The sequence below is a fragment of the Sander vitreus genome, chromosome 20, assembly GCF_031162955.1.
Source record: "Sander vitreus isolate 19-12246 chromosome 20, sanVit1, whole genome shotgun sequence".
Lineage (NCBI taxonomy): Eukaryota > Metazoa > Chordata > Actinopteri > Perciformes > Percidae > Sander > Sander vitreus.
This window is the reverse complement of record NC_135874.1, coordinates 24,239,565-24,252,059: the sequence shown is the minus strand read 5'-3', so window position 1 is coordinate 24,252,059 and position 12,495 is coordinate 24,239,565. Positions and strand designations below refer to the sequence as shown.

At 40.4% G+C, this 12,495-nt stretch overlaps 1 protein-coding gene across 3 annotated transcripts in view; it reads left to right on the top strand.

Moving 5' to 3' along the window:
* The window catches only part of crybg1a (crystallin beta-gamma domain containing 1a), a 51,501-nt gene extending 39,410 nt beyond the window's left edge, over positions 1–12,091 (top strand). For all 3 annotated transcript variants that reach the window (XM_078276822.1, XM_078276821.1, XM_078276823.1), the window contains 18 exons: positions 489–527; positions 630–748; positions 1,070–1,247; positions 1,778–1,917; positions 2,832–2,958; positions 3,051–3,086; positions 3,721–3,881; positions 4,368–4,494; positions 4,787–4,932; positions 6,185–6,311; positions 6,506–6,535; positions 6,643–6,755; positions 7,197–7,329; positions 7,457–7,596; positions 8,807–8,930; positions 9,216–9,374; positions 10,925–11,087; positions 11,369–12,091. In XM_078276822.1, coding sequence (XP_078132948.1) covers positions 489–527; positions 630–748; positions 1,070–1,247; positions 1,778–1,917; positions 2,832–2,958; positions 3,051–3,086; positions 3,721–3,881; positions 4,368–4,494; positions 4,787–4,932; positions 6,185–6,311; positions 6,506–6,535; positions 6,643–6,755; positions 7,197–7,329; positions 7,457–7,596; positions 8,807–8,930; positions 9,216–9,374; positions 10,925–11,087; positions 11,369–11,457 — 2,151 coding nt within the window. In that variant the 3' untranslated portion in view covers positions 11,458–12,091. The remainder of the gene's footprint in view (positions 1–488; positions 528–629; positions 749–1,069; positions 1,248–1,777; positions 1,918–2,831; positions 2,959–3,050; positions 3,087–3,720; positions 3,882–4,367; positions 4,495–4,786; positions 4,933–6,184; positions 6,312–6,505; positions 6,536–6,642; positions 6,756–7,196; positions 7,330–7,456; positions 7,597–8,806; positions 8,931–9,215; positions 9,375–10,924; positions 11,088–11,368) is intronic.
* The last annotated feature ends 404 nt before the right edge of the window (positions 12,092–12,495 follow it).

Sequence of the window (12,495 nt, the reverse complement as noted above, 5' to 3'; positions counted from 1 at the left end):
TCCTTTAGAACTTTGGCATTACAACTGTTAGACAATTATTTAAGTTTCTTCCAATCACAATGTGTATTCTCCTCAGGGATTCCCAAACAAGTTGTACCCCAGGGGGTACTTCTGCAGTTGCTATGGGATACGTGAAAAGATAGTTAAAGTAGCTCAACTAATTTAATAAAATAGAAATTACTATTTGGTTAAAAAAAAATATATATATATATAATATATAGTAAGCTTTAACACCTGAATACAATGTAATGGATAAATGGTTGAAATAGATAGTAAAAAGTAATGAATGGTTGAAATAGTTTGATAAAAGATTCAAATGAAAACATTTGGAACATGACGGGTGGTGATAAGAAATGGTTCTTATTCCTAGAAGTGATTCGACTTTGAAGAGGCTAACAAATGAAGTTAGCTCCACTGTTTGAGGACTAAAGTATTTTTTCTAAAGCAAAGGATCAAGTTCATCATCAAAATGTAACATTTTCTTTCAGATACCTGCAGTAAGAGGGTTTCACAAAAGGCCTGGAAAGGTATCATTAAATGTTATTTGCTTGCATTTTTATAATTCTTTGTGTCAATAATACATTGTTTGCTGCTATATATTTTAATGACAAATGTATTTCCTCATCCAGATTCTGATACATGAACATGCTCAGTTTGGAGGGCAGCCGTTTGAACTTTACTGTGATCTAGAGGATGCCACCGCAATTAAGCTTTCCCCTGTCATCTCAGTCAGAGTTATCAGAGGATGGTAAGAGTCTTTGGTAAACCTGCAGGTGTAATATGAATGCTGATGATCATAAATATAGTTCCCTAAAACCTGCTTATACAGTATAATGTAGATGACTATCCAGGCATTATGTCTGCACTTGGCACTTTTGCACTGACCGTGTTTAAGAGCCGTCCTACGAGATCCTTTCCACTTGTTTTCTGTGTTTCTCTTTGTCCCTGTAAGCATGTATCTAATGGCGCAATCCTTAAGGCTGTTTATTGTTTCCTTAAGCGATCCATGAACTAAAACATTTTCAGATTTGTTTAGATGACGTAATGATGCAGTTCTCTTTTTCTTCAGCTGGCTCCTCTTTGAAAAACCTGGCTTCCAGGGTCGTATCATCGCACTTGAGGAAGGTCCCACAGAGCACTTAGTGAATATGTGGGCAGAGGAGGGAACACCACCGACACTAGACCAGATGGGTCAGCCTGTACCAACAGCACCTATGGTCATAGGTTCTATTCAGTTGGCAGTTAGAGTAAGTTAACCTGTTCATTTGTCAGTCTGTCATACTGTTTCCATATTGTTATTGTAACTATTTGGCCTGTTATGTTGTTTCCCACCTCATATGATCCCTGTGGGATTTGTAAGAAGGGCTAGGTATCAAACACTATAAAATACTTTTTTGGTATCGACCGAAAAGGAAATGTGACAGTATTGAAAAATGTCTAGTACCAAAAGCTGGCATTGAATGCTTGCTCAGATTTGTACTCTTCTTCAGTTATTCTTTGATCAGATAGTTTCTGATTTAATTCCAATTTTGCCAATTCTAGACTGCATTTCATAAAGGTGCAGTTTTTATATTTAGATTCAACATAAGGAAAGTTTGGCTTTTGTTAAGTATAAAAGTTGAAACTTTTTTTTGCATTACATAAAGTACAGCATCAAACAAATTATATCTTACTCAGACATGTTGGTAATGTATTGGCACTAAACATTTCAAATGACCTGTTACCAGGCCTTTTTTGTAATGAAATTCTCACACAATTTAATGTTTGTGTTTTATAGGACTATAGCATACCCCAAATCGACCTGTTTGCAGAGGTAAATGGGTTGGGGAGGATGTCATCGTACTGTGACGACATTGTAGAGATTGGGTCCTATGGGATTCCACAGACCACCGGCTCCATTAAGGTTCATTCTGGAGTGTAAGTTCAACTGACAGCCAAAGGCTCTATTGTGTCACTCATTTAAAGTAACGGGGAATGTAGGTATGTATGTAAATGGGGTTGTTGCATTATGAAAACGTCTTTCAGTTTCTATAGCCCCTTTCACACAGAGGCACCGTCTGTGTAAAAGTTACAAAGATGGACTGATCGGACAGAGTTCTTGCGCATTTAAGCCAACGGAGGCAGTCACAGAGCCGAACTGACGTCTGTGTAAGGAACCGCTGCCATGGCGAGACTACATGCAGTACGATGCATGAGTTGAACCACAGGCAGCGTTCCGAGTAGCTAAATGCAGACCTTCATTGTGGCGCTTTTGCGGAATCTCTGTGTGAAAGGGAATGTTGTTGGTGGCAACCCTGCTACTAAAGTTTTAGTTTTTTTTATTTTTTTATTAAGATTATCTTTTGGGCATTTGTAGGCCTTTATTTGGATAGGAAAGCTTAGACTTGAAAGGGGAGAAAGAAGGGGAATAACCTGCAGCAAAGGGCCGCAGGTTGGAGTCGAACCTGCGGCTGCCGCGTCGAGGAGTAAATCTCTATATATGGGCGCCTGCTCTACCAGGTGAGCTAACCCAGGTTTTAGTTTTAAAGATCACAACGATGCAAGCTTTCTGGGACTGTTGGGAAATCTGTTCTCTGTCTATGAAGAAATGCAATCTGCGGGATAAAGCTTGTGCTTGTCATAGCTTTAATTGCTGCTGATTATTGATGGTTAGCACTTCATTTTTTTTAGCTGGTGTAGAGATACTGTATTAAGTCCCTTCATTGTGTAACAGGATAAGACAGGTTTGTCTATCACTAAAGTCACTAAATAAGGCCCTAAATGGTCATTACTCCCCCTTTCCTTCCTCTCCTTTATTCCTCTCTCTCTCCCATGTCTCTGTGTGCCTTTAGCTGGCTGGTGTACAGTGATCCAGGGTTTGGAGGTTTTGTTGGAGTGCTGCAGGTGGGGGAGTATCCCTGCCCAGAGTCCTGGGGTTTCCCTGAGCCATTCATCGGGTCTCTCAGACCTCTCCGAATGGTACAGTACATGAAATAGATGATATAAGTTTCCACTATACTGTCGTTTTGTCAATTGTCATGGTCTGACAAATGTTTGTCTTTTCATTACAGGGACCAATAATGGTGGAGCATCCTTGTGAATTCAAGGTTTGTTTGCATTGCATTACATTTGTTGCATCTATTAATATGTGCTATTTATAGAAACCTAACACATAGGCTTGACAAATGCTTTCCACGGCCTGGCTAGCTAGCCCAGGCTCTTAACTGTATATATTTTTTATTATTCTTATCTTTTATTCTGCTCTGTAAAGCGACTTTTAAGTACCTAGAAAAGAGCTACATAAATTTGATGTATTGTCGCTATCTTGGTTTTTTGAAACCAGATGTGTGACGATTTTTGGACGAGAGGGTGGAGCTGGGGAGGAGGACACGGCCAAGCCAGTGTCCTCACATGAGGCATTGGAACTCTTCTTCTCTTTCTCTACCTTGGGATGAAAAATAAAATAAAAATGGAAAATCTCCTCTTATGTCGAGTGAGGAGGAGGAGATCAAGTTCATCATCCCTGGATGATGAGCTGGCGCAAATCTATTCAGACTTTTTTATTGCGTTGCAGCTGTCGCAAATTCACATCGCTACCCGGTACAAAAAGGTTTAGGTATGAAAACTTTGCAGTCGAGTTTTTCCGCATTTTCGTGTTGGTTATTCGTCACGCACCCAGTGTGTAAAAGCATTAAGGCCTCTCTTTACAACTAACGCTCATCTTTAACTTCTTTCACCCAGGCCTTAGTGTTTGAGAAGCCCAACTTTGATGGAGAGTGCATAGAGGTCGACAGCAATGCGTACAACTTGCAAGAAGAGCTGGAAGAGGAGGAAACAGGCAAACCAGACGAGAACAAGAAGACATTGTCTACAGTGGGGTCTTTAAAGATACTTGGTGGTCTGTAAGTATCTGTTGAGTCAATAGATGCAGGGCAGTGATCGTCGTCAGGCAGCCAACCATTAGGATATTTTGTCTTCTTAAATTCAAATAAGATTAAGATAAAGGTGGTAGCCCACCGGGCCTTAGCCACTGAGAATATTATTTTAAATGTATTTTGAAGACGTTTTTTTAAACTACAGTTACAGTGGAGTGGGTTGGTTGGAAACTTGGATGTAGTCATATTTTTAAATCTCCAGTCAGCTTTTAGCACTGACTTAATGTAGGGCCCAATGGAATCGGTTGTATAGCTTTTTTAAATTCTCAATTTTGCGATTCCTTCAATGATTCTGTTATTACAGAAACTCTAGGGCCGTCAGTCTGTGACTGGCCTGAGCCAGGCCCTTGTAAAAACTTGCCACAGGGCTTAACGCATTTTCTGGGGGAAACCCTGAGATGGCTTAAACTAATTGTGACATTTTAGTGATATGTCTTTGTTTTGTCCTTGCAGCTGGGTGGGCTATCAAGAGGCAGACTTGGAAGGCCAGCAGTACATCCTTGAGGAGGGGGAGTATCCTCACTGCAGTGACTGGGGAGGATCTGAGGATGGGCTCCTGTCACTTCGGCCTGTATGCACAGTGAGTATCTCCCGCATTATTATTGACACATTGAAATGATGATCTGCAAGATTTGTTTGGTCTTGTTTCTTTGGCACTAAGCACTGATTGCTGTGTTGTTTCTGCACTCTACCTTTTAGAGTTCACTGGTCATTAAAACAGTGCCTGCTCTGCCCCTCTTTATTCTTAATGAACTGGAAACCTAAAAGAGTTTGTTTCCTGTGTGGAAGCGTTTTGTCCTGGACAGTGAGAACTTGAAATGAAAGAAGTTGCTTTTTACTTTCTAATAATTTCACCAAATTGTCTTCCCTAGGATTTCCTTTCCCCTCACGTTAAACTGTTCAGTGAGCGGCACTTTGATGAACTGGGGCGCAACGTGGACTTGCTGGGTCCCGTCCTCAGCATGGAGGACGTCGGCCATAGTGGCAAAACTCAGTCTGTCAACGTCTTGGGTGGAGTGTAAGTCAAGCACACAATCAAAAAACAATAACTCACAAAGTTACAATGCATAAAGATGGAGTGGAAACATCTTGACTGTGTTGTCCACGCCCTTATAGTGTTTGGGCGTGTGGCCCTCACCTTTTATACACAAGTAAGCATTCTGGCACTGTATACACACACACACACACACACACACACACACACACACACACACACACACAGACACACAGATACAGCCCTAGAGGATACAATTATGAATAATCTCGTGTGACATAAAGTTTTGTAATTCATATGTCGTGGTTGACAAAGCATGACAAAAGCTTCCATCTCTCGAGGGTTAGGATTCACACTGATGTGAATAAGAGGAGAGAATCTTTTAGAGCTGCAAAGATTAATCGATTAGTTGTCAACTCTTAAATTAATCGCCAACTATTTTGATTATCGATTAGTCGGTTTGAGTAATTTTTTAAGACAAAAGTAAAAAATTCTCTGATTCCAGCTTGTTAAATGTGAATATTTTCTAGTTTCTTCTCTCCTCTGTGACAGTAAACTGAATATCTTTGAGTTGTGGACAAAACAAGACATTTGAGGACGTCATCTTGGGCTTTTGGGAAACACTGATCCACATTTTTCACCATTTTCTGACATTTTAGAGATCAAACAACTAATCGAATGATGGAGAATCTAATCAACAGATTAATCGACTATGAAAATAATCGTTAGTTGCAGCCCTAGAATCGTTACTATTAAAGGTATGCATTACAAGCTTCTTTTCGAAGTTTCTGCAATAAAAAAAAATGAGGCTTCGATCCAGGTACACTTCTGTGCAGCTTGTTTTTTTAGAAGTTAAGTAGCTATTGTTTAAGTTTCACAATGGTTTGAACACATTTTAAGTCAGTTATTTATATTAAATAATAATATCTATACAACATAAGGCACAAGTTTTTTTAGTTAACAGATTTTTGTCAATCAGCCAGATGAATGTTTGAGCTGAGTGAGTTTGTTTAACCTTTATCAACCTCTTTATGTAACGTTCTACTGTTTGCTTTACTACATCTGCCTCGCCAGCTGAATCGTTTTACAACCTCTTTAGAAGCATTGACTTCCTCTTTTTATAATGGTAGCACAGAATACAGCCCAAGTCAGTGATTTAATGAGAGAACCAATCAGATTATGAAGAGACAGCTTTACCTGTGTCTGTCTCTAATACAAGACTTCTGTCACTGTGGGGTTTTGCATCTTAGGATCTTTTTGTGCGTTTCCCTGGCAGGTGGGTGGCGTTCGAGAAGCCTGGATTCAGTGGAGAGCTCTACGTTCTGGAGAGAGGCCTGTATGCAAGCCCAGAGGACTGGGGAGCCCAGAACTTCAAGATCTCATCCATACAGCCGGTCTTCCATGTAAGAAAAGTTAAAAGCGGGATGTGGCAAATTTTTTTTCACATTGGAAACAGAGTCTGCCTTTGTGATGTTTTAAGTAAATGTCATGTCATTGAAATAAGTCTTAGCAACAGCTAAATGAGCATTTTATTAACAACTCTGTTAGTGAAAAGTTGTTAAAGGATGTTAATACCTCCCGCCTGTCTGTTTTATAGGACCCGCTGATGGTAACAACCAGATTCAAGGTATTATCCCTCCAATTAATACTTTAAATCAAACAGATTAACCCATTTTCCCGTCTTCTTTTCTGCCCTGGCTGGGTCGCTTAGTTCCGTTTTAATGTGTGTTACAGATGCAGCTGTATTCTGAGCCAGACTTCCAGGGAAGGCTGGTGGCTCTTGAAGACAGCGCAGCAGCTCTGAATGAGGACTTCATACCCAAGTCTTGTAAGGTGCTGGCTGGCAGGTAGGCACCAAACACTACCTGGAACTGTCAGTGACTGTCTGGGTATTAGAGATTTGATGTGGACGGCTGAAGATTGGATGCTGTCTTTATTTGGCACCAAATTAAAAAATGACTTTTGCCAGATGAAAACGTTTTATTTGTTGTTTGTTTTTTCAAAGTTTATATTCCACATGCATCTCTTTAGTTAGGAAATTTTGACAGCCCTTGGTTCAAAAATCATGGATAAACTTAGCAACATTTGGATTAATAAGTTCCACCTTAGAGTGACAATAACAAACAACCTAATGATAGAATGGTAGAAAACACTAATACAAGTGACACTGAGTGTATAAAGTTGTGTTATGATGAGAATAGATTTTAAAGATGATAGTTATTGGAAAAACTGAACAGAACAATATGACAACAATAATGTGTGCGTGCACCTGTGTCTTTCTGTGTCAGATTTGTGGCATATGAAGGAGCTCAGTTCACAGAGAACATATATGTGTTGGAGGAGGGAGAATACCCCAACACAGAGGCCATGGGCTTCCTGTCCTCAGACTCTACCATTCGCTCCATACAGACCCTTGGACATGTGAGTATTGTCCGTCTGCTATATTTGGACCCTTTGTGAAGCTCACTCTGCGTTGTTGGTGATAAAGGAAGAATTCTAAGTGATTGTGGATGAAACTAATAATAAATGCTCTGGTCTTCTTCTCCAGGAGTTTTCTCTGCCCTCCATCGTCTTGTTCAGTAACGTCGGCTGTAGAGGGCGCAGAGTGGTGTTGGCTAATGGAGCTGTGAACCTGCAGCAGGCAGGCATGGACACTCGCATACGCTCCCTGGTGGTGGAGGGAGGAATGTATGTCACTTTTTAAACATTTCCACTATTATGTTTTTGGTATCTTTTTAAAAGGTGCTCTAAGCGATGTTGGGTGACGTCACTTCTTGTTGACGTTCGAAGTATTGTCAAACAGAACGGAGGCTAGCTCGCCCCTCCCTCCTCCTCAGCCCGTCCCCTCCCCCTCCCTTCCGTACTTCCTGAAACAGTCATGAACGTGCATTGTGGAAGTAGCCTACATGCTAACGCTGCTGCGGTGATGGCTCAAACAACTCCTTCTTGTCAGTTATTGGCTGGAACACTGTTTGTTATGTTTGGTGGTGCAGGTTGGCGCAGTTTGTTTTTGTTGCCGTTTGTGGAGCCTGGGCTGTCTACAGAGACCGCATTTTTTTACAGTGTGTTCAGGGGACAGGCAGCTAGAGGATAGTGAGGAGATGTTTGCTGTATGTGACAAAAAATGTATGTAGCCTAAAAAACGTGTGACATCGTTTAGAGCACCTTTTAAAGGCACAGTTAATCAAAATGGCTACCTTTTATATTAACTAATTCATTAATTAATTATATATTTATATTATTGTTTTTTCGCCCAACCCTATCACTCAAAACACAGTCAAAACCTGCTTTTAATCCCAGCTTGATTGACAGGTCATAAAATAGACATACTAACTGAACAAAATGAAACTTTTGAATGTTTTAATAGTTATGGTAAGTTGATTTAAAACACTACGGTATTTATTATTTAAGCACACACAAATGTTGATTTTCTATAACTTCTGCTCTTCAGCTGTGTATACGAGTATACCTTTAATGTATGTAAACTAGTCAAACCTTGTTATGTTTGGCGATTTACATGTTTAAATTAGCAAAGTTTTAACCTAAGCTCTTCGACCTTTAACCACTGAAGTGTTGAGGAAATGCAAAAGGATCCGTGGAAAAACATTTAAATGTTCACATTCCTGCAGAAGGTTTGACAGGGACACGTGCAATTTCCTTAAATAGTGTTAGCTTAGCTTTTTGAACTGGACAGGTTCTCATTAAGAACAGTAAACATGTTAAAGATGCGAGGAAAGTCGCCAAGTCAATAAGATATGTCACAAATGTATCATAAATCATGAAGCTCAGCTTGAAATGTAAATATACGTAGACTGTTCATGTGTGATTTATTTCTTTTTTTCTTTTTCTATGCATATTCATGAAACTGAACTAACACCCATGGCCGTCCTCTCCCTAGGTGGGTGTTGTATGAAGGCAGTAACTACCGCGGTCGACAGCTGCTTCTCCAGCCAAGTGAAGTGGCTGATTTGTGGAAGTTCAGCGGCAGGCAGCAATTAGGATCCCTACGTCCATTACCCCAGGTATGGAGGGAGGGATATGAGCCCATCAGAAAATAGTACATTAGACTATTAGTAATAATAAACTAAGTCTCATACATGAAGTTAGTGTCTCTGTTTTGTTTAGATTCAGTTCTCACGTGGATAAGAAGTACATAATAACGACTAAGTAAAATACCAAATAAAAACACTGTCTCTATTAATCAAGTCAGATCAAAAAAACTAGTCACACATCTAGTTGTAAAATACTGTGACATGTGTTCATAAATTAAATCTAACCATGTGGTTTTGCATGTTTTCCTCCAACAGAAGCAGATGTACTTCCGTCTGCGGAACAGGGAGACCGGATGTGTGATGTCCCTGACAGGAACTCTGGATGACCTCAAGCTGACGAGGGTTCAGGCTGTGGAGGAGACGGGAGGGTTAGAGCAGGTCTGGCTCTATCGGGACGGGCAGCTTACCTGCAAGGTACAACATTATACCGACACCACGCAAAACTGCAAAAAAAAACACTTGTCGGGGGTTACACCAAATCATCTAGTCACCCACACCGTCTGTGGGAAATTTAGTGAAGCCCACAGGGACAACAGACAGAGATACATTTGCTTTAAAAAGTTCAAGGCCTGGGCGCCTGGGTAGCTCACCTGGTAGAGCGCACGCCCTTATACAGAGGCTTAGTCCTCGACGCAGTGGCTGTGGGTTGGGTTCCGACCCGCGGCCCTTTGCCGATGTCATTCCCCCCTCTTGCTCCCCTTTCATGTCTTAAGTTGTCCTGTCAAATGAAAGGCCTAAAAATGCCAAAAACAATAATCTTTAAAAAGGCAAACAATTTCTTCAAACAGCACATTCAGGATATACAGAAGTGTTTAGTATGACCTTAAAAGTCTAATATTCACCTTATTATCTTTAGTATTTTGCTCTATGACAGTCTTGTGGTTGCGCTCACTCTCCCTACAGTAACAGTGTCAGTGCCGCACATGATCCCTAAATATTACATTTTTGCACAAAAAGTGTGTAACAGATGTTACTTTCTGTAGGAACCGTTCCAGTAGTAGTCGTGATGAAAATACTCTACACTCTGGCACAGTTATTTTAAGCTAACTGTGTACCTGAAAACAAGGGCGTGATCAAGACAATATGCAAAGCAGGAAAAAACATGTATTCCCAACAGACGTTATTCATTCCACTGGTTAATTCTGCCAAAGAGGTTATTATGTTTTTTAATCCAGTTTGTCGTCTGTCTGTTAGCAGGATATCTCAAACCTCTCAACAGGTTTCAACGCAGTTCGGTGGAAAGTTAAGCAATGGGACAATGACGAGTTATTTTTTATTAATTTTTTATTTTTTATTATTTTTTAATGTTACCTCAAAGATTCTTAAAGGATTTCTTAACATTGCAAGGTTTATTTATTTATTTTTTATTTATTTTGGGTGCTTTTTCCGCCTTTATTTATTTATTTGATAGGACAGCTAGGTGAGAAAGGGCAGAGAGAGGGGGAAGACATGCAGGAAATTGTCGGATTTGAACCCTGGACCTCTGCGTCGAGGCATAAACCTCTCAGTATATGTGCGCCTGCTCTACCACTGAACCAACCCGGCCACAGGTTTATTTTTTTTTACAGTTTTGCTACTGCACTTACTTGAAATAAAAAACAAAACATCTATCCCCTTTCCAATGGACTCCCCGGGAAAGGATAGGACCTATACATTTTTCCTGTGGGGTCATATGTAAGAGGCAAGCATTAGATTTGTTAAAATTGATCTTGAATCCTGAATATATTACTTTCTGTTATGAAATAACCCATTAAGGAGATGGTGGTAGCAAGGCAGAGTCATCAGTGGAATGCATCCAATGAGAGCTGTGTAGTTTAGAGTTTGTTTCTTTCACTCAGAAAGAATTACAAAAGCAATGAATGGCAACCAGTCTGCCACAATATACATTTTAAGCAGCAAGGAAAATGAACCGATACTTACTCACACATCTTCATCCTCAACCACCATGCCCTCTATGTCTCCAGCTGGTGGACGACTGTTGCCTGGAGACCACAGGCAGTGTGGTGATGGAGGGCAGCAGGCTTTGCGTTGCCCCGGAGCGAGGCAAAGGCAACCACCTGTGGAACGTCACCCCAGATGGCCGAGTGCGCTGCCACCTCAACCCTAGCCTGGTCCTGGAGGTCAAAGGTCAGATAGCTTAGTCTTAACTTCAAACATGTGTTTGTCGAGTAACGTTTTAATGGAATAAATGAAAAGGTTCAACTATGTCAGTATGTGATCGAGATGCAGTCAGCCCTGAACCAACAGCTCCATCTCCTGGTGTATTGAAGAGGTGCATACCAAATAACTGGGTTTCATTATTTGGATTCCTTAATGACCGACTTGTCATTGGTGTCAACAGTCTCAAATGTTTTTTTAGTTCAAAAAAACAAAACACTGACTTGTGTTTTATTGTTTTTGCTTCTTAGGCGGTCATCAGTATGACAAGAACCAGGTGATCCTCAATACATACGATGAGAGAAAAGTGAACCAGATTTGGACCTTGGATATCCTGTGATCTGATGAACCCCGTGGAACACACACACACACACACGGGGGCCTAGGAGGGGTTTTGTAATCGCTGCACCTTTTTGTGGTATTTTGACCCTTCTTGGAGGAGGGTAACCATTGATTGGATCAACATTTAAACTATTATAGTAGTGTAAAAAATATTGCTTATTTTTAGCCACTTGATTTCAAACACTATATACCAAAGACTCCCCTCTCTGTTTTCACTGCATGTAGTGAGAACTCAGCCCTGTTTCAATGCTGCATACCTTTCTTCACTTTATGGTACTTTTCGACTACAACCGCTCCAATGTCAGTTTTTCTGATCATGATGTTGGCCAATATGAATGTATAGCGTTTATTGACAGCTGCAATATGAAGTCCGATGTTCCCACAATCCAAAGATTTCTGTAGACTAAAGAGGTTTCATTTTTATTGTTGTAGATAAAAAAATGATCTATCGTAAAGTTTGAATATCTTTTTAGGACTTGATAGGGTTTTTACATTTTTACACAAACTGTACTTTGCTGCATTAGGTTGTACATAAGCATCACCTGTATAGATTTGGGCTCACATTTTAAAGCAGAACTGCAATGACAATGCCACACACTGTTGATTGTAAATATGTGAATGTATTAGAAAAACTGTTACACATGGAAATAAGCATGTGATTTTCTTTTCATCTTTTTGTAGGAAATAAAACATTGTCTTTCTTTAGATTGAAATGACCCGTTTCTGTGAAACTGTTTGTCAAAGCTATAGTGCGTAGTTTCTGTCTCCCCCCTGAGGAATTCTAAGTAATGACAAAACTCAGCGCGTCCACATGATACAAGCCTTCTGTGATTGTGCATCACCCCTACCCCTCCTCCACACAGTTGCTAGCAGCCAAGGAGGACACGGAGGATTAAAAAAACATGGACTCTTCAGAAGAGGTAATTATCTTCACTCGAGTTTCTGCGTGCGAAAGCAGTTTCTGAACACAGCCGTACTGAGAAATCCAGAGAGAGTTGTGTGGAGCTGATAGTCTTAATTAGCTTTGTAGCAACTC